Source organism: Oncorhynchus masou, chromosome 15 (genome assembly GCF_036934945.1).
Source record: "Oncorhynchus masou masou isolate Uvic2021 chromosome 15, UVic_Omas_1.1, whole genome shotgun sequence".
Taxonomy (NCBI): Eukaryota; Metazoa; Chordata; class Actinopteri; order Salmoniformes; family Salmonidae; genus Oncorhynchus; species Oncorhynchus masou.
In genome coordinates this window covers 50828353-50850478 of record NC_088226.1, presented here as the reverse complement: position 1 = coordinate 50850478, position 22126 = coordinate 50828353, and the positions used below count along the sequence as shown (strand labels likewise).

At 43.9% G+C, this 22126-nt stretch overlaps 1 protein-coding gene across 1 annotated transcript in view; it reads right to left on the bottom strand.

Annotated features, from left to right (window-relative positions):
- Positions 1-22126, bottom strand: part of LOC135556401 (voltage-dependent R-type calcium channel subunit alpha-1E-like) — a 115208-nt gene that overhangs the window by 76810 nt on the left and 16272 nt on the right. Inside the window, exon 3 of the mRNA XM_064989586.1 lies at positions 21112-21251. Coding sequence (XP_064845658.1) covers positions 21112-21251 — 140 coding nt within the window. The remainder of the gene's footprint in view (positions 1-21111; positions 21252-22126) is intronic.

The following is a 22126-nucleotide window of genomic DNA, read 5'->3' as shown; positions in this document are numbered from 1 at the left end:
GACAAGAGACGAAGACTCATCATAACCATTTCGGACAATCAGAGCCTTACGTGCTGCGATTGTAAGGCTCGTGCTGTGATTGTGCCCTAGACCACTGCACCACCCGGGAGGCCAGACAGACAATTTTCACGTGTTACAAGCTTCAGCACTCGGCGGTCCTGTTCTGTGAGCTTGTGTGTCCTACCACTTAGAGGCTGAGCCGTTGTTGCTCTTAGACGTTTCCACTTCACAATAACAGCACAGTTGACCGGGGCAGCTCTAGCAGGGCAGAAAATTGACAAGCTGACTTGTTGGAAAGGTGGCATCCTGTGACGGTGCCATGTTGAAAGTCACTGAGCTCTTTAGTAAGGGCCATTCTACTGCCAATGTTTGTCTATAGAGATTAAATGGCTGTGTGCTCGATTTTATACACCTTTCAGCAATGGGTGTGGCTGAAATAGCTGAATCCACTAATTTGAAGTGGTGTCCACATACTTTTCATCAAGTAGTGTATGTCACAGAAAGAGCAGGTGTCCTTAATGTTTTGTAGACTCAGTATATGTTGACCACTGAGGCCAGATGGGTTACTTAAATTCAATATACTGGTCATATCTATTCTAGTTCAGGGCACTACAGCTTTTAGAGGAGACCACAGAGAGATTGAGCAAAGGCAAGAGGATGATAATTCAATACTGTATGTGGTTAATCTGCCTTCACCTTTATCTCTGAGGATATAAACTGATTTAGGTCATTACCACTTTGAAACAATGCAAGGTGACAAAGAGCAGAGGCCAGAAAATGGGACCTTTTACCACATGGCTGGATATTTTTTAAGTAGTATACACTGAAAATACCAAACATTCGTAACACCTTCCTAATACTGAGTTTCACCACACACCCTTTTGCCCTCAGAACAGTCTGAATTCTTTGGGCTATAGACTCTACAAGGCGTTATAAGCGTTCCACAGGGATGCTGGCCCATGTTGATTCCAATGTTTCCCACATTGTGTCAAGTAGGCTGGATGTCCTTTGGGTGGTGCACCATTCTTGAGACACACAGGAAACTGTTGAGTATGAAAATATCAGCAGCGTTGCGGGTCTTGACACAAACCGGTGTGCCTGGCACCTATTACTATACCCTGTTCAAAGGCACTTAAATAATTTGTTTTGTCCATTCCCCTTCTGAATGGCACACATACACAATCCATGTCGCAATTGTCTCAAGACTTACAAATCCTTCTTTAACCTGTCTCCTCCCCTTCATCTACGCTGATTGAAGTGGATTTAACAAGTGACATCATTAAGGGATCATTAAGGGATCAAGTCAGTTAGGACATCTACTTTGTGCATGACACAAGTAATTTTTCCAACAATTGTTTACAGACAGATTATTTCACTTATAATTCACTGTATCACAAATCTATTGGGTCAGAAGTTTACATACACTAAGTTGACTGTGCCTTCAAACAGCTTGGAAAATTCCAGAAAATTATGTCATGGCTTTAGAAGCTTCTGATAGGCTAATTGACATCATTTATCAATTGGAGGTGTACCTGTGGGTGTATTTCAAGGCCTACCTTCAAACCTCAGCTTGACATCATGGGAAAATCAAAAGAAATCCGCCAAGGCATCAGAAAAGAATTGTAGACCTCCACAAGTCTGGTTCATCCTTGGAAGCAATTTCCAAACGCCTGAAGGTACCACGTTCATCTGTACAAACAATGGTGCGCAAGTAAAAGCAAAATGGGACCACGCAGCCATCATACCGCTCAGGAAGGAGACACGTTCTGTCTCCAAGAGATGAACATACTTTGGTGCAAAAAGTGCAAATCAATCACAGAACAACAGCAAAGGACCTTATGAAGATGCAGGAGGAAGTATCCACAGTAAAAACGAATCCTATATTGACATAACTTGAAAGGCCGCTCAGCAAGGAAGAAGCCACTGCTCCAAAACTGCCATAAAAAAAGCCAGACTAGAGTTTGCAACTGCACATGGTGGACAAAGATCGTACTTTTTGGAGAAATGGCCTTCCGGTGTGATGAAACAGAAATGGAACTGTTTGGCCACAATGACCATCGATATGTTTGGAGGAAAAAGGGGGAGGCTGGGCCGATAAAAACAACATCCCAACCGTGAAGCATGGGGGCGGCAGCATCATGTTGTGGGGGTGCTTTGCTGCAGGAGGTGTCAGGACCCGGTTACGAACCTGAGTCTCCGGAGTGAGAAACAGTCACTTAACCAACTGAGCCACGAATAGTCAGCAGAACCCAGAAGATGAGGCAGACACAGCAGTACTTAAGACGGTGTATTTAATAAAGTAAAAAGGAGAAGTCCTTCAATACAAAAATGGCAAATCCAAAAGGTGGTAGGAATAGCACAAAAAAAGCCTCAAGAGAAACTCAAAAACAAAAACAGAATTCCACAAGAGCATCCACCGGAATCGACAAGAAAACACAGAACACTAGGGCTGGGTGCTAACATACAAACACAGAGCACAGAACTGAGGGAAACTAAGGGTTTAAATACAATCAGGGAAAAACGAGGCACAGGTGCAAATAATAATGGGGAACAAGGGAAAAAACACAAGGTCAAAAAGCACAATGGGGGCATCTAGTGACCAAAACCCAGAACAACCCTGGCCAAATCCTGACAGAATCCCCCTAGGAATGGCTCCTGACATTCCTACCAGCTCTCTCAGGGTGGAGGGCCCTGAACTGACGAATGAGGTCAGGGTCCAGGATGTCTTTGGCAGGAACCCAGGAGCGCTCCTCGGGACCGTAGCCTTTCCAGTCCACCAGATACTGCCAGGACCGCTGCACCCGGCGGGAATCCAGTATCCGATGGACAGTATAAGCCGGCTGGCCTCCAATGACACGAGGCGGAGGGGAGGTCTGTCTGCCGGGACAAGGGGAGAAAAAAACAACAGGTTTTAACAATGAAATGTGAAATGTGGGATTAATCTTAAGGGATCTGGGTAAGTGTAGGTGATAAGAAACTGGGTTAACTCTCCTGGCAACCTTGAAGGGACCGATGTATTTTTGGGACAGCTTGCGAGACTCCACCCGTAGAGGTAAATCTCTTGTGGAGAGCCAGACTCTCTGGCCGGGGCGCAGGGTAGGCCCGGGACGGCGACGTCTGTTGGCTTGTTGTTGGTACCTCTGTGAGGAACGCATAAGATTAAGACGGGTCTTCCTCCACATAAGCCGACAGCGTCTGACGAACTTCAAGGCTGAAGGCACTCTGACTTCTGCCTCCTGGTCCGGGAACAATGGAGGAGCATAGCCAAACTGACACTCGTGCGGGGACATACCAGTGGAGGAGGAGCGCAAGGTGTTGTGCGCGTATTCGGCCCAAACAATAAAGGATGACCATGTGGACGGGTTGTCACGAGTCATACATCGGAGGGTGGTTTCCAGCTCTTGATTCATCCTCTCTGTTTGGCCGTTGGACTCCGGATGGTACCCTGAAGATAGACTGGCAGAAGCCCCCATGAGTTGGCAGAAGGCCTTCCAAAACCTTGAGGCGAACTGGGGACCTCTGTCAGAAACCATATCTTGAGGAATGCCGAAGACTCGGAACACATGATTAATTACCAACTCAGCCGTTTCCTTGGCAGAAGGTAACTTAGTCAGAGGGACGAACCTGGCCGCCTTTGAAAACCTGTCGATTATGACTAGGATAGTAGTATTGCCATGGGATGGAGGAAGTCCAGTAATAAAGTCCAATGAGATATGGGACCAGGGTCTGTGGGGAACAGGTAAAGGGTGAAGGAGTCCTTGAGGGCGGAGGTGAGAAGATTTGCCCTGGCAGCACACGGGACAGGCATTGACGAAAGTGGCAACGTCTTCTCTTATGGTAGGCCACCAGAACTTACGCTGGATGAACTCCAAGGTGCGACCTACGCCCGGATGACAGGTGAGGCGAGAGGAGTGCCCCCACAGAAGGACCTGAGTCCTCACTGCCTTGGGGACAAACAACCGATTGGCAGGACCTCCTTTCGGGTCCGGTTCGCTAGCTTGAGCACGTCTCACGGTATCCTCAACTTGCCACGAGATCGGAGCCACAATCTTAGCAGCAGGAAGGACAGGCATGTCCGTGTCATCTCGAATGGCAGGAGCGTAGACTCGGGACAGGGCATCCGGTTTGAGATTCTTCGACCCGGGCCGATAGGTGAGGATAAACTGGAATCGATTGAAGAAAAGAGACCATCTAGCTTGTCTAGAGTTCAACCACTTCGCCTGCTGGATATACTCCAGATTTTTGTGGTCCGTAAGCACTTGAAACGGGTGAGAAGCCCCCTCGAGCCAGTGTCTCCATTCCTTCAATGCCATCTTAACCGCTAGGAGTTCACGATCCCCACATCGTAGTTCCTCTCAGTCGGGGTAAGCCGGTGTGAGAAGAAAGCGCACGGATGAAGCTTCTTGTCTTCACCCCTCTGAGACAGGACAGCTCCAACACCAACCTCTGATGCGTCTACCTCCACCACAAATGGTTCATCCGTAGTCGGTAGTATCAGGATGGGAGCAGAGAGAACGCGCTGCTTGAGTCCTTGGAAGGCCGTCTCAGCTTCTCTTCCCCACAAAAACCTTGCATTGCCACCCTTGGTTAAAGCTGAGAGAGGGGCTGCCACCAAGCTGAAGTTCTTGATGAACTTGCGGTAAAAGTTTGTGAAGCCCAGGAAACGCTGAACTTCCTTAACGGATTTGGGGGTGGGCCAATCCGCTACCGCCCCTACCTTCCTGGGGTCCATTTGGACTCGACCGGGTTCCACTATAAATCCCAGGAATTGTACTCGGGATGAATGGAATTCACATTTTTCCGGCTTAACGTACAGATGGCTGTCCAGGAGGCGTTTGAGTACTTGTCTGACATGCTTAGTGTGTTCTTGAAGGGAGCTCGAAAAGATGAGGATGTCATCCAAGTAAACGAACACAAATATGTTAAGCATATCCCTAAGCACATCGTTTATGAGCGCTTGGAACACCGCTGGGGCGTTGGTCAGGCCGAAGGGCATCACCAAGTATTCATAGTGACCAGTAGGCGTGTTGAAAGCGGTCTTCCACTCGTCACCAGGTCTGATCCGCACAAGATGGTATGCGTTCCGCAGGTCAAGCTTAGTGAAAACAACTGCTTCCTGGTGCAGCTCGAAGGCTGTGGCCATAAGGGGTAGCGGGTACGGACGGTTATGGCATTGAGTCCCCGGTAGTCGATGCAAGGACGTAATCCACCGTCTTTCTTGGCCACAAAGAAAAACCCTGCTCCCGCCGGGGAGGTGGATGGACGCATGAGGCCTGCTTCCAGAGCGTCCTTGATGTAGGTATCCGTAGCAGCTCGTTCGGGTGGAGATAGGGAAAAGATCCGACCCCTGGGGGGCAAGTGCCCGGAAACAGGTCGATGGGGCAATCGTAAGGTCTATGGGGTGGTAGCATGGTGGCCCTCTGTTTGCTAAACACCAGTTTGAGGTCATGGTAACACTCGGGAACTCGGGTCAGGTCGATGGATTCTAAAGACTCGGGAGTAGAACTCGGGGAATTCTGGAAAATACAAGTAGCTTGGCACGTAGGACCCCACTGCTTGATAGTGTCCACAGACCAGTCGATGTGAGGGTTATGGCTGTGAAGCCAGGGGTATCCAAGGACGAGAGGGAACTCGGAACAGGAGATCAAATGAAAGTTCATCAATTCCTGGTGTTGTGAAACTGAAAGTCGCAAGGATGTAGTGACATGAGTGACAAGTCCAGATCCCAAAGGGCTTCCATCCAATGTAGTGACCCTCATGGGTTCACTTAGAGGTTCAGAGGGAACGCCATTCTCCTTCGCCCAGACACCATCCATGAAGTTACCTGCGGCTCCAGAGTCTACCAAGGCTTGAAGGTGAAGCTTGTGGTTGTCCCAGGAGAGGGTGACTGGAATGAGCAGACGGGAGTTGGACGGATGGGAGGAGGTTATGTTTCCCGTTACAGTTCCCCCGGTCTGTACGGGACAGAGCGTTTCCCTGGAGCCCGGGACACGTGGAACGGAAATGGCCCGGTTTGCCGCAATATAGACAGCGTCGCTCCCTCATCCGGCGGTCTCTCTCAGCCTGGGAGATGCGTCCAATCTGCATGGGTTCCGATGGAGCCAGCGAGGATAAAGGTGGGGACTCGGAGCTGGGACTGATAGGGGCTAGAGGTCTACGGTTGAGTTCTCTCTCTCTCAGACGCTGGTCAATGCGTGAGGCCAACTTGATCAGGGACTCGAGATTGTCCGGTGGTTCCCGAGTGGCCAGTTCATCTTGGATAGTGTCGGAAAGGCCTTTCAGAAAGCACACCGTGAGCGCCTCGTTGTTCCAGCCACTTGCTGCTGCCACCGTGCGGAACTGGATGGCATAGTCCGTCACGCTGCGCCAACCTTGGTGGAGAGTCAGGAGCTGTTTGGCTGAGTCAGAACCACTGCTTGGGCCTTGAAACACTCGTTTGAATTCCTCAGCAAAGGCAGAGTAGCTGGCACAGCAGGAACTATGGGCATCCCACACAGCAGTAGCCCAGGCCAGGGCTTTTTCCGACAGCAGGGTGATGATATAAGCGATCTTAGACCGGTCGGTGGGAAACGACGAGGGTTGTAGCTCAAAGGAGAGAGAACATTGGGTGAGAAACCCTTTACAAGCACTTGGATCACCTGAGAACCGTTGGGAAGGTGGAAGACGAGGTTCAGCCAGGGGGTTAACTGCCATGGGTACGTGAATCTGAGGTACTGGAACGGGAACTGTTGCCGGGGTAAGACGATCATATATTTGCTTAATGGAAGTCAGCATCTCCGACAGAAGATGAGAATGTCTAGCCATTAAGGCCTCTTGCTGAACCAGGGCGGCTTCGTGGCGTTGGACAGTCTCCTGGTGGTGGGACAGCATGGCAAAAAGGTCCTGGGAACTGGCTGCCTCTGGGTTCATTTTTGGTCTCTGTGTTTCTGTCAGGACCCGGTTACGAACCTGGGTCTCCGGAGTGAGAAACAGTCACTTAACCAACTGAGCCACGAATAGTCAGCAGAACCCAGAAGATGAGGCAGACACAGCAGTACTTAAGACGGTGTATTTAATAAAGTAAAAAGGAGAAGTCCTTCAATACAAAAAATGGCAAATCCAAAAGGTGGTAGGAATAGCACAAAAAAGCCTCAAGAGATACTCAAAAACAAAAACAGAATTCCACAAGAGCATCCACCGGAATCGACAAGAATACACAGAACACTAGGGCTGGGTGCTAACATACAAACACAGAGCACAGAACTGAGGGAAACTAAGGGTTTAAATACAATCAGGGAAACGAGGCACAGGTGCAAATAATAATGGGGAACAAGGGAAAAAACACAAGGTCAAAAAGCACAATGGGGGCATCTAGTGACCAAAACCCGGAACAACCCTGGCCAAATCCTGACAGGAGGGACTGGTGCACTTCACAAAATACAGTACATGGCAGCAGTAGGTAGGAAAATTATATGGATATATTGAAGCAACATCTCAAGACGTCAGTCAGGAAGTTAAAGCTTGGTGGAAAATGGGTCTTCCAAATGGACAATGACCCCAAGCATACTACCAAAGTTGTGGCAAAATGGCTTAAGGACAACAAAGTCAAGGTGTTGGAGTGGCCATCACAAAGCCCTGACCTCAATCCTATAGAAAATATGTGGGCAGAACTGAAAAAGCATGTGCGAGCAAGGAGGCCTACAAATCTGACTCAGTTACACCAGCTCTTGTCAGGAGGAATGGGCCAAAAATGTGGGAAGCTTGTGGAAGGCTGCCCTAAACATTTGACCCAAGTTAAACAATTTAAAGGTAATGCTACCAAATATTAATTGTGTGTATGTAAACTTCTGACCCACTGGGAATGTGATGAAAGAAATAAAAGCTGAAATAAATCTTTCTCTCTACTATTATTCTGACATTTCACATTCTTAAAATAAAGTGGTGATCCTAACTGACCTAAGACACAGCATTTTACTCTGATTAAATGTCAGGAATTGTGAAAACTGAGTTTAAATGTATTTGGCTAAGTTGTATGTAAACTTCCGACTTCAACTGTTCTGCTTTCACTAGAACAGGCCCAGGTCCCCATAATTTACTTGAAGAAAAAATGCAGGAAAAGGGGTCGCAGATCGGGCTGCCCTCTGAGAATCCGTAGGCGAGCGAGTAAACTCCCACTGCCATCTGTTCTTCTTACTAACGTGCAATCATTGGAAAATAAAAATGAATGACCTACGATTAAGATTATCCTACCAATGGGACATTAAAAACTGTAATATCTTATGTTTCACAGAGACGTGGCTGAACGACGATACGGATAATATAGAGCTGGTGGGATTTTCCATTCACCGTCAGAACAGAGAAGCTACGTCTGATAAAACGAGGGGTAGGGGTGTGTCTATTTCTCAATAACAGCTGGTGTGCGATGTCTAATATTAAAGAAGTCTCAAGGTATTGCTCACCTGAGGTAGAGTACCTTATGATAAGCTGTGGACCACACTATCTACCAAGAGAGTTCTCATCTATATTATTTGTAGCTGTAAATTTACCACCACAGAACGAAGCTGGCACTAAGACCGCTCTCAACCAAGTCTATAAGGCCATAAGCAAAGAAGAAAATGCTCACCCAGAAGCAGCGCTCACAGTTGTCGGGGACTTTAATACAGGCAAACTTAAATCGGTTTTACCAAATGTTTACCAGCATGTCACATGTGCAACCAGAGGAAAACAAATCCTAGACTACCTTTACTCCACACACATAGATGTATACATTATTCAAACCTGACCATACATTTTACCTCCAGATTCCTGCTTCCAAGCAAAAACTAAAGCAGGAAGTACCAGTGACTCGCTCAATACGGAAGTGGTCAGATGACACGTATGCTACACCACAAGACTGTTTTGTTGGCACAGACTGGAATATGTTCCCGGGATTCATCCAAGGTACACCACCTCAGTCATCGGCTTCATCAATAAGTGCATCGATGATGTCGTCCACACTGTGACTTTACATACATATCCCAACCAGAAGCAATGGATTACAGGCAACATCGGCATCGAGATAAAGGCTAGAGCTGCTGCTTTCAAGGAACGGGAGACTAATCCAGACGCTAATAAGAAATCCCGCTATGCCCTCAGACAAACCATCTAACAAGCAAAGCGTCAATAAAGGATTAAAATTGAATTCTACTACACCGGCTCTGACGCTCGTCGGATGTGGCAGGGCTTGAAACTATTACGGACTACAAAGGGAAATCCAGAAGCGAGCTGCCCAGTGACCCGAGCCTATCAGACGAGCTAAATGCCTTTTATGCTCACCTCGAGGCAAGCAACACTGATGCATGCACGAGAGCACCAGCTGTTCTGGATGACCCTGTGATGATGCTCTCAGTAGCTCATGTGAACAAAACCATTTTCAACCTGTCCCTGACTGAGTCTGTAATACCAATATGTTTCAAGCAGACCACCATAGTCCCTGTGCCCAAGAACATTAAGGTATCCTGCCTAAATGACTACTGACCCATAGTACTCTAGTCTGTAGCCATGAAATGCTTTGAAAGGCCAGTCATGGCTCACATCAACACCATTATCCCAGAAACCCTAGACCCACTCCAATTTGCATAGCACCCCAACAGATCCACAGATGATGCAATCTCTATTGCACTCCACACTTCCCTTTCCCACCTGGACAAAAAGAACACCTACTGTGTGTGAAAATGCTATTCATTGACTACAGCTTAGTGTTCAACACCATAGTGACCTCAATGCTCATCACTAAGCTAAGGACCCTAGGACTAAACAGCTCCCTCTGCAACTGGATCCTGGACTTCCTGACGGGTCACCCCCAGGTGGTAAGGGTAGGTAATAACACATCCGCCACGCTGATCCTCAACACTGGGACCCTCAGGGGTGCGTGCTCAGTCCCCTCCTGTACTCCCTGTTCACTCATAACTGCACAGCCAGGCTCGACTCCAACACCATCATCAAGTTTGCTGATGACACAACAGTGGTAGGCCTGATCACCGACAACGATGAGACAGCCTATAGGGAGGAGGTCAGAGACCTGACCGTGGGGTGCAAGGACAACAACCTCTCCCTCAATGTGATCAAGACAAAGGAGATGATTGTGGACTACAGGAAAAGGAGGACCGAGCACGCCTCCATTCTTATCGACAGGGCTGGAGTGGAGCAGGTCGAGAGTTTCAAGTTCCTTGGTGTCCACATCACCAACAAACTAACATGGTCCAAGCACACCAAGACAGTCATGAAGAGGGCACGACAAAACCTATTCCCCCTCAGGAGACTGAAAAGATTTGACATAGGTCCTCAGATCCTCAAAAGGTTTTACTGCTGCACCATCGAGAGCATCCTTACTGGTTGCATCACTGGCTGGTATGGCAACTGCTCGGCCTCCGACTGCAAGGCACTACAGAGGGTAGTGCGTACGGCCCAATAAATCACAGGGCCTCTATACCAGGCGGTGTCAGAGGAAGGCCTTAAAAATTGTCAATGTCTCCAGCCACCCTAGTCATAGACTGTTATCTCTGCCTCCACACGGCAAACGGTACCGGAGTACCAAGTCTAGTTCCAAGAGGCTTCTAAACAGATTCTACCACCAAGCCTTAAAACTCCTGAACAGCTAATCAAATGGCTACACAGACTATTTGCATTGCCCCTCCCCCTACACTGCTGCTGTTATTATCTATGCATAGCCATTTTAACAACTCTACCTACATGTACATAATTAGCTCAATTACCTCGACACCGGTGCCCCCCGCACATTGACACATTGACTCTGTACCGATACCCACTGTATTTTGCCCCGGTTTTGTAATTTACTACTGATCTTTAATTATTTGTTATTCTTATCGCTTACTTTTTTAGGGATTTTCTTAAAACTGCATTGTTGGTTAAGGGCTTGTAAGTAAGCATTTCACTGTAAGGTCTACCTACACCTGTTGTATTCGGCGCATGTGACAAATAACATTTAATTTGATTTTAAGTCTTTGTAAGAGGCATACCTCAGACCTTACCACAAATAGAACAAACTGTCACTTCAACGTCAATTCACCAAACCTTTACAAAGTAACAATGCCTCCTGTAAATATCACAACTGTTTTCACCTGATTTCAAAAGCCTTTCAGTCAGATCAGACAGATAAAATATCTCCCTATGTCTCTCCCACTCAGCCTCTCTTTGAAGCAGAGCAGCATGTGCTCACTGTGGGTACTTGACCATGTGATTATCATTCACTAAATGAATCCTAAATTAGAGATAAAACACATCCCTCTACTGGCTACTCTAAAGCAATTCATAATGTTAATGAATGAAGTAAAAATAGTCCACACAAAAACTACATAAAGGAGACATTATTGTCATGACACTGATATGTTTCCTCTATGGCATCCAAGGCGCATTGCCCAGAATATACAGAACTGTGCATGACAAAAAAAGTGTCCAGTTAGATGGCCCAAAGCACGAAGTGAAACCTCAGAGTCTGTTGGCATCATCTCCCTGTATCACAGACCAACAGTGCCAGGGCTTGTCAGATCCTCCCTTATGTTCAGTAAAGCAGTGCCTCTGGGCAGCAGTACTGTGTGTTCCCATTCCAGAGCCACGTTGTCACAGAACACACTTCCTAACATCAGCCCTGAGATAATAATAGTGTGTGAACAGATCAGCACAGCACCACAATCACATGCCTGGTGAAGAGAACCAGCAGACTGAATATCTAAGGGCTCAGAGAGTACTTATCACCTCTGAAAGTAATTTGCGAACCGACTATGCACCAATTTTATATGTGAAAAATGTCGGCAGTCAGAAATCTACAGCTTGTGGTCCCTAAAACACAGCGCACTGAACAATCGTCAGATGAATGCTAGATCCACATTTGGTGTAATGTGTGTGAGCCTTAATTAACACAGTCACTCCTTCAGGGAGCTGTGACCAGACCGGCAGCACAGTCACAGCACAGTCAGCCCTCACCTGTGAACTCCTCCTGCTATCTCCCTAAATGTGATGCTAACCACAGGCTCCAAAGCCTTACTTCTCTTCCCTCATTATGGCTCAGTCGGCTCTGTCAGCTCCAGTTTCTTTGCTGTGAGAAGGAAAAATAAGAAACTCTCCCATTAGGAGCCTGTCCCTCTTAGCCAAGTGAGTGTAAAAAGCTGATGGGATATAAAGCCCAGGACGAACAATGGGCCTGCTAGCTGTGACAGCTGTTTGTCTGTCCTGTCTGTGTGGACACCCCCGCACCGCTCCGTCACATCCTCCAGTCCTATCCTCTCCTGTCCTCTCCTCATCTTCAGACACAGCTGTACATCTTGCCTGGAGCCAGGGATTGAATTTCTTCACTTGTGAAAGCTCTACCATATACATGTCTCAGTCCCCAGCGTTTGTCATAAGCCATTTGATACATAGCCGGATAGAGGGGAAGCAGGTCCAAATCATTCATGTCACAATCTCCCTGAAGACAGAGGAACAAAAGCTGCGACTAGAGTTTTAAACAAACATGATATTGTCTGTGTATTCTGGAACAGATTATGCCTTAGACTGCTGCGCCAATCAGGAGCCCTCTTAGATGAGTCCAACTTTTTTTAAAGCATGGTAAAGTTATTAATTACACTTTGGATGGTGTATCAATACACCCAGTCACTACAAAGATACAGGTGTTCTTGCCAACTCAGTTGCTGAAGATGAAGGAAAACGCTTAGAGATTCCACCATGAGGCCATTCCACCATGGTGACTTTAAAACAGTTAACTTTATGTCTGGAATACAAAGCGTTATGTTTGGGGCAAATCCAACAGAACACATTACTGAGTACCACTCTCCATATTTTCAAACATGGTGGTGACTGCATCATGTTATGGGTATGCTTGTCATCGGCAAGGACTAGGGAGTTGTTTGGTCGGATAAAAAGAAACAAAATAGAGCTAAACACAGGCAAAATCCTAGTGGAAAATTCAGTCTGCTTTCCAACAGAAACTGGAAGACAATTGACTGTTCCTGAGTGTCCTAGTTACAGTTTTGACTTAAATCGGATTGAAAATATATGTCAAGACTTGAAAATGGCTGTCTACCAATGATCAATAACCAACTTGACAGAGCTTGAATTATTTTTAAAAGAATAATGGGCAAATATTGTACAATGCAGGTGTGCAAAACTCTTAGAGATTTCTCAGAAAGACACAAGTGATTCTACATGTATCACTCAGGGGTGTGAATACTGTAAATTAGATATTTCTGTATTTCAATTTCAATACATGTCAAAAAACATGTTTTGACTTTGTCATTATGGGATATTGTGTGTAGATGAAGGAAAAAAAGTAATTAAATTACATTTTTCATGGACAAAATGTACATATATTTCAGTATTTTGTTGTTCTAGTGGAGGCATTAACATTAGTAATCTCCCCAAAAAATGTTTTAAGGAAAATGTTTTAATATTTTTGTTTTATTTTTTATTTGTATATTTTGCTCACATATATAATTTAAAAGTATGCTCTTAGGTGTCTGTAATAGAATACATATGGCAAAGACGAACGCAGGCCTCCCAAGTGGAGCAGTGGTCTAAGGCACTGCATTTCAGTGATAGCCACTAGAGATCCTTGTTTGAGTCCAGGCACTGTTGCAGCCTGCCACAACCGGGAGACCCATGTGGTGGCGCGCAATTGGCTCAGCGTCGTCCGGGTTAGAGGAGGGTTTGGCCGGCGAGGATGTTCCTGTCCCATTGTGCACTAGTGACTCCTGTGGTGGAACGGGCACAATGCACACTGACACGGATGCCAGGTGTACGGTATTTCCTCTGACATATTGGTGTTTCTGTGAAGCAGACATTTTGTTAAGAAGCAGAGCGGCTTGGCTGGGTTGTGTTTCGGAGGATGCACGGCTCACAACCTTTGCCTCTCCCAGGTCTAAATGGGAGTTGCAGCAATGAAATAAGACTGTAACTACCAATTGGGGAGAAAAGGGAATAATAAATAATAAAAGACAAATGAACACACAATCCCTTCCTCTTTCACTTAATGACAGTATAGTTGAATACAATTACAGCAGAGAACAGCATTACTCCTAATAGAAGAGAAATATACTGTTGAGCCCTTAAACCAGGGTTCCCTAACCGAATATTCATTGTTAGACAAAAACGACTGCCAAGACACCAGGAAATCAGCTCCTAGTGATTAAAATTTTGGAAATCTGTTCCCAATTATTCCCACGCATAATAGAGAGACATATGTGTACTTTTATTCATATGTCTTCTCTTTATTGTTGGACATAAAGGACTGTAAAAACACCAAGAAATCAACTCCAAGTGATTTTAATTTCGGAAATTATTCCCACGCATAATAGAGAGACATATGTGACCGTAAACAAATAATAATAATTCAAAATGTTCTACCAACTGAGGTACTCAAAGTGCTTTACATAGTAGAGGGAAATGTGTAGCACCCACCTCAGTGATGCACAGTGACCATTTTTGTGCCAAAATGCTCACCACGCATCAGCTATCAGGTGGAAAGGTGATATATGCCAATTAGGAATGAGGGGGATGATTAAGGTTGCCATGATGAAATGTGGCCAGGTTTGGAATTTAGCCATGACACAAAGGGTGAACACCCCTACTCTTACAATAAGTGGCATGGGGTTTTGAAAGACCACAGAGAGTCAGGACACTCGTTTTAACGTCCCATCAGCAAGACGGCACTCTACGCAGGACAAGGTTCCCAAATGTAATCAAGGTTTGAAAGGATTATGTTTTAGTCAAATATTATATATGTTTAGGCTTCTTACGGTTCATTTGCAGTCTAAAAATATTTGTTCTATTATGTTCCGGCCCCCCAACCATCCATTCAAGAATAAATTGGGTCCGTGGCTGAATCTAGTTGATGATCCCTGCCTTAAACAGTTCCTTTTCCCTCTGACCTCTATCTGCACATGTCTGTTCTTTAAAAGCTAATGGATACTGATGACTCAATCACTATTACCACCAAATCACACATTTCTTAATAAGGTTGCAAAACCCTGCTGGATTTGCAAGTTTGTGTGTCTGTGAGAAAGAGCAACCGCGAGTGGGAGAGTCATTGCATTATATTATGGTTGCCGTGGACAGAACAATAATAAAGAAAAAAGCATCTAAACCTCACTTCATTATACTAATGTCATGACGTTGCCCTCTTTGAGTACAGCGAGCACCATCCCCCGCTCTCTGCTTCTACAACCAGAATGCTGTGGTCAGAGGTCGTAAATTCCTGAGAAGACCTCATGGACACACAGTTATAGAGAGTTGTTTTTCATGGAGACAAAGGAAATCCTTCCACCTTACGTACGAACAAATTTCATTTTCCAGAGAAAGTTTAAAAGATCGGTGAAGAATCCAGCTACGAATTGGTCCGTTTGTCACAACTTGGGAAGCTCAAGAGAGACGGTGTGGCCACATTACCATAACGCTGTTTATATAATAGCCTCAGATATGAGGTTTCCATCTAATTGTTGTATAAGATGAATGAGTGAGTATGATACTGTTTGTATAATTGGGTAATATGATTGTGGACTGTTTAATGAAGAAAAATTGAATTCCCTTTTGATTTGAACTAAATCAGAGGACCGCCCCTGAGCCCAGTTAGGGTCAGACATCCTGGTACAGCCCTCTTCTGCCATTCCAAATAAAACCCAACTTTGAGAAATTATCAGCAGACCAAGCTTACCTCAATTACGAGATTGCTAAAGGTTGTAGAATCTTTTAACCATACCACGTGGTTAAACTCTTAGACTATCGATACCGACAGAATAAGAACAAGTCTTTGATACTAATTACTAGTCTGCTGCTAGGAATTCGGTATCATTGAACGCGAAGAACGACAACCCCCGAAACATCCAATCTATAACGAATGTCACTTTGAACTATCCCCTCTAACCAAGACAGAGCGAGAGAGGGAGAGAGACGGACAATTCTACATAATAAAGACTTTTCACCAGCGATCAAGACAACACACTGAGCGTAAATATATATATTGATTGCAATTGTTCCCGAATGAGTGAGAGTTCATGTATAAAGGATTAGCATTTTAATTTTTATAATTAACTCTGTAGTGACTTCTTGGTAAAAAAACACTCCCCTTTTGTCAAACAAGCAGCCATGCTGGTTCAGCCCACTAGGGCACATTCTATCAGTTCATGTAACCATATTTACTGTTTGTTTATGCATTTCTGTGAATTACTTAGTTAGTAATAAATAAATTATTTAAGACAATTGATGTATGGATGACTCATAGTGAAGACTGGGTTCTTGCAGATAACCAACAATTTACAACGTTTGGAATGAGACTAACGTGAGGTAAAATGAATAAATAATTAATCAGAAGACTATTGATCAGATATGAAAATATCTGAAAGGTTATATTGGGAAATTATAACTATATAATCTGAATACTTTCCTTAGTGCCCCAACTTCCTAGTTAATTACAGTTACATGATTATTCAGTTTAATCGAGTAACTAATTACAGAAAATCTTTGATAAAAACGAAGTCTTCAGTTTAATGATAGTAAAGACACGGCACTAAAAATGAATGAAATTAAACCTACAAGCGATTTATCTCCAAACTGTATCAAGTCCCCCCATAGTGGTGGCTTGTACATAAACGGAGATTGGGGCATACTGTCGTCATGCTATAGACTGTTTCATGTGAAATATACTGGTCATGCTGTATTCATGATAACAGACTGCCAGACCTGATGTTACACATGCTTGACTGGGAGCTGATATGTGCTTTGATTTACTATCAGTCAGAAAGCAGATGTCTTCTACCATCCAGGTCCATGAATCATTCAACTCTCTCTGTACGTTCAAAGTGGAGAAAACACGATACAGTTGTCAACCTGTCTTGCTGTCAGTGCTGGAAAGTGGAAAGTGTTCACTAAGAGTAATACAATTATATGAAATGCTAGATTGATACATCTGGAAGCTGACATCATTTGGCAAGGGCCAATAACTGACAGGTGAGGTAAGAAACTACTGCCAAATACAGTCATCTAAACTGGAATAGAAAACCCCTCTGAACATTGCATTAAATACCCAGTGTAGTCAAGATGCTGTGTTTTATATCATACTGTACAATAGCTGATGAAACTAACACTGTAAAAGTGTGAAAACAATTGTCACAGTTACATTTCCTGATAGTTGCTGGTTGAAAATACAATCTACATAGGACTTCGTAATCAGCAGGTTTGCATGGGCAGGACTTTCAGCTTTCCATGGTGACATCACCCTGAGGTAAATTGGTTAACAAACTAATAACAAAGGGAGTTCTGAAACTCTCTGCCAATAACAGCCAGTTTTCAGTTTCCCTCCCCACTCAGGCCATTCAGACCACAGACAGTACTAGCAATTTCAGGAAATTAGCAAAATGATCTCATAAGCAGACAGTTTTTTCCTCACACTTTATGATTCATTTTATATTCAATTTACATTGCTATTGTTTGACATTAAGCTCTACAAGACCAAGCCTTGGGATAGGGGGTTATACTAATATACCATTTGGAATTGTTTAAAGGTGGCCATACCATGGATCATTTAGCTATTTGATTTTGAATTCTAGGACCCCTGTTGGTATAAAAAAAATTATATTGAAAAATGATTTGATAAAATGTTGAATTTGGACTGCTTAGTTTGTAGACCTAACCGTTTGGATGCTACAGACGTTTTCATGATGTCTCCTGGTCTGACAAACAGCGCTGTAGCTATGCCACTTTCCACAGCAGATGCAGAAGGCCAACATAGGCAGATGCAGTGGATTGAGAAGCAGCCCATACAGACCTTAAAAATACGTATTTTGATGTACATTAGTTTCAATCAACTTCAGTGGGTTAAGGGCTCAATTTTAAAAACCCTTACACAATGGTACATTTTAGCACTTTGCGGTGGACCTATAGGTCGGGGCTGTGTCAGAAATATTTTTGCTATTTTCACAGAGGGTAATTTGAAAACAGTAGCTGCCGGTGGCGTGAAAGGACTGGGTTTTGATTAATAAATAAGTAGTAGGTGTCAAGGCTTGACCCCTCAATGGCCAATCAGAACATGCTCCATGCTTCAAGTTGTGTATGTACAGTCTATTAGGTATTGCATTGTCATCAACTCCAATTTGAATGTTAGTCCGTTATAGGCTAGTTCGTTAATTGGTCTATCATAAACAAAATAACAACATGTATGTAGGCCTGTCCATCATTGCTCAATATGTTGAACATGTTTGGAGCCCACATTGTAAGTAATTGCTTCGATATGGAAATACAGTATATTGTTAAACATAGCATTCACACTGATATAAGGGCTAGGCCTACTGTAAATTACATTTTGCTTTCCATGTCTGAGCCATGGACATGCCAAACATTGTCAATAAGCAAGATTCATTTCACTAGCCTATTGATAAGGTTTAAAAAGACATTTGAATCAAATTCTAATAAAAACAAAACAACAACTTGTTTGTTTTAATAGGCTAAATACCATTAAAGGCACCATAATATTATATGACCAAAGGGGAGAAATTAAGGCAACATAGACTATGGAGGGTTTTACACTGATCCAAGCTTTTCACAGGAGCTGGAGTAAGATCCATTATAAAGGGGGAATGTCGACATAACGTTATACTGTTCCCAAATATAATGTTTTATAAACATCATGGAAGGACCTTACAGATCGCATTCACACTTCTCCATAAATAGTAGAAGGCTCCTAAAATTGCATTGCATGCGAGTGATGGATTTTCTCACCATAAACAAAGGACAGTAAATAATTTGAATACGTTTTGGTTTTTAATCAAATGAAACAAGAAATTGTTAGAGGGAAATAACTTAACTGTTTCTAACTACGAGGGCCACCACCGGGCGTCAACTCATCTCTCGTCTCATGATGGGCATGTGTACACAGGTAGCGTACATGGAGGGGGTTTTACGCACGTCCAAAATAATAACGACAGCTGGCTAAAGTCATGAGAGAAATGGGATGTCCGCTCACTGTTGCGGCTCCTAAACATATTATTTTAATTAAGCTTCAGTGATTAGTTTCTTATGTTTCTAAATACACGAGTTATATGAGCATATAGGCACTGTGCGTCACGGCTGGATAGGTTGTGCTTCCTTTCTCAATCCATGTCATTACCACGTTACCGCTAAGACCTGCTTTTCGTTGGTCTTTAATGTCACAATTGGTGATCCACGAAATTGTCACTTTGGACTAGTTTTTAAAGACACACCTCAAATATTACCATCCCTCCCACCTCAGTGCAGGAGAGCTGATGTTAGACAAGTAAATTGCCAAACCTGGTGCAAGGGGTGGAAAATGGCAGAACACCAGTTTCTACATGGCGAAATTGCCAACAAATGTGAGTTTGACACTTGTGCTGCCTTAGCGCCAGCCAAAGATAGAGTCCTAAAAGTACAAGACTTGGTATCAAGAGACTGTAATGCGCTCACCAGGCACATATCACTGAAAATAATGTCATGTAAAACCTGAAGAGGAAAATTTATCAATATACAGTGTGAGAAGACAAATGTCTGAGTAGAGTAGTAATCATGTATCACAAAGGTTAGATTAGACAGGTCATTTAGGGGGGAAATTAGGCCAGATAAGATGGAGTCTACGGAGAAAGTCAACAGTGTAACAGTCAGAGAGGATGGGTGAGGTTGGGGGCGATGGGCCTGTGGGGGAGGAGACATTATCAGGGCATGGCTCCACAGAAATGAGCTCCACAGCTACAGTCTGACACCCTTCTCCCACCCCACCCCACCCTACCCTATCCCTCTCCTCTCCTCCTTTCAGCAGAGAGCTGGGCCTTATTCAGCACTGCAAGCCTGCACTCATTAATATTGAAATGCAGAGAATCATGTAAAATTCTGTAAGAACCTTGCCACCCTTTGTACTTTTGCACTATGGAATGGATTAATATTTAATCTGTGTGCAAATGTGTGTGTATTGAACCAGAGTTGGCCCTGCTCTTTTCAACAGGGGTGGCAAGTAGCCTAGCAGTTAAGAGCATTGGGCCAGTAACTGAACGGTCACTGATTCAAATCCCCGAGTTGATGAGGTGAAAATTCCACAAGGCACTTAACCCTAATTGACCTGGATAAGAAATGTAACAGGCAGCGCTGTTAAGAAAATAAACTGTCTTCATCTTAAAGCCTCTCAAGAGAATTCCTCACCCCTTTTAGATCTGCAAATAACCTGTAATAACCTTTCCATTTTCCACTGCAATCATTTGCTCCAGGAGTCAAGACAGTGGAAAATGTATTCCTTTCCATTGTGTGTAAAAGCCTAAAGGTGACCTGAATTATTGTGTGTTATTTTAGTGAAAGACACAACGAGCTCTAAAGCTGTGCATCCGCAATATTGGATTATTTCACAGACAGTGTTTTGTTCTTGGCATCTGAACTGAGAAGATGTGCCATGATATTTGCCTCAGAAATTAAATTAACTCCTTCCAGGAAATGAACAACAGATAACCAACCATCTGATAAAGTCTGATACATGTGAAATAGTCCATTAAACATGCCAATAACATCAATAATGTTGGCACCTAAAACCCTCACAAACTTTTACAGATGCACAATTGAGTGCATCCTGTTGGGCTGTATCACTGTATGGTATGGAAACTGCACCGCCCGCAACCGCAGGGCTCTCCAGAGGGTGGTGAGGTCTGCCCAACGCATCACCGGGGGCAAACTACCTGCCATAGAGGACACCTATACTGTATTCTATTTTATTCTACTGTATCTTAGTCTATGCTGCTCTGATATTGCTCATTCATATATTTATACATTCTTCATTCTTAGATTTGTGTGTATTGGGCTGTGAAATTGTTAGATATTACCTGTTAGATATTACTGCACTTTCAGTGCAAGAAACACAAGCATTTCGCTACACCCGCAATAAAATCTGCTAAACACGTGTATGTGACCAATACAATTTGATTTGATTGTAATAAAACCTGAAAATCAATCAAATGAACTAGGCTAGTGCAATACACCAGTCTTATTTTAGCAAGCAGCCACGAACAGGGTGTTAAAACAGGAGGGTGTTATTCAGCAGTAGTAGTTAAAAGTCCTGCAGTGTTTCAGCTGACTGAGACAGCCTACTGTACTCACCCACTCAGAACCACAATGAAATCCATGACGTTCCAGCCATTTCTCAGGTAGGAGCCTTTATGGAATACAAATCCCAATGCCACCACTTTAATCCCAGCTTCAAAGCAGAACATGCCAATGAAGTAAGGCTCTGTCTTTTCCTGTGAATAGAAAATGGACATATCAGACAACTACAGTACAAAGTGGTCATGTTAACATGAAAGGTTAAAGAATAAAGCATATGCAGTGCCAGCATTTGTGTGGGCATTTATCAAGCTTTAGGTTCATGGAAAAACACTTAAATCTGTTGAAAATTAAATACAAAAAATAATGAGACATTTCCCAAAAAAAGACATATACTACAGGTCATAACAAGCAATCATTTTCCAATCCTTTCTGTTTTGCCCATTTCAAAGGCTTCTCTCAACTCTTAAATGTGCTCAGGAAAGGGTTAATTACATTTTATCTCAGCAGACAGGTAAGCACTCCCATGTGCTCACAGAGGTACAATTAGCATGATCATATACATAAAAATATATATATATACAGTTGAAGTCGGAAGTTTACATCTACTTTGTGCATGACACAAGTAATTTTTCCACCAATTGTTTACAAACAGATTATTTCACTTATAATTGACTGAATCGTAACTCCAGTGGGTCAGAAGTTTACATACACTGAGTTGACTGTGCCTTCAAAATGATGTCATGGCTTTAGAAGCTTCTGATAGGCTAATTGACATAATTTGAGTCAAATGGGGGTGTACCTGTGGATGTATTTCAAGGACTACCTTCAAACTCAGTGCCTCTTTGCTTGACATCATGGGAAATTCAAAATAAATCAGCCAAGACCTCAGAAATTGTAGACCTCCACAAGTCTGGTTCATCCTTGGGAGCAATTTCCAAATTCCTGAAGGTACCACGCTCATCTGTACAACCAATAGTACGCAAGTATAAACACCATGGGACCACGCAGCCGTCATACAGGAAGGAGACGCGTTCTGTATTCTAGAGATGAACGCACTTTGGTGCAAAAA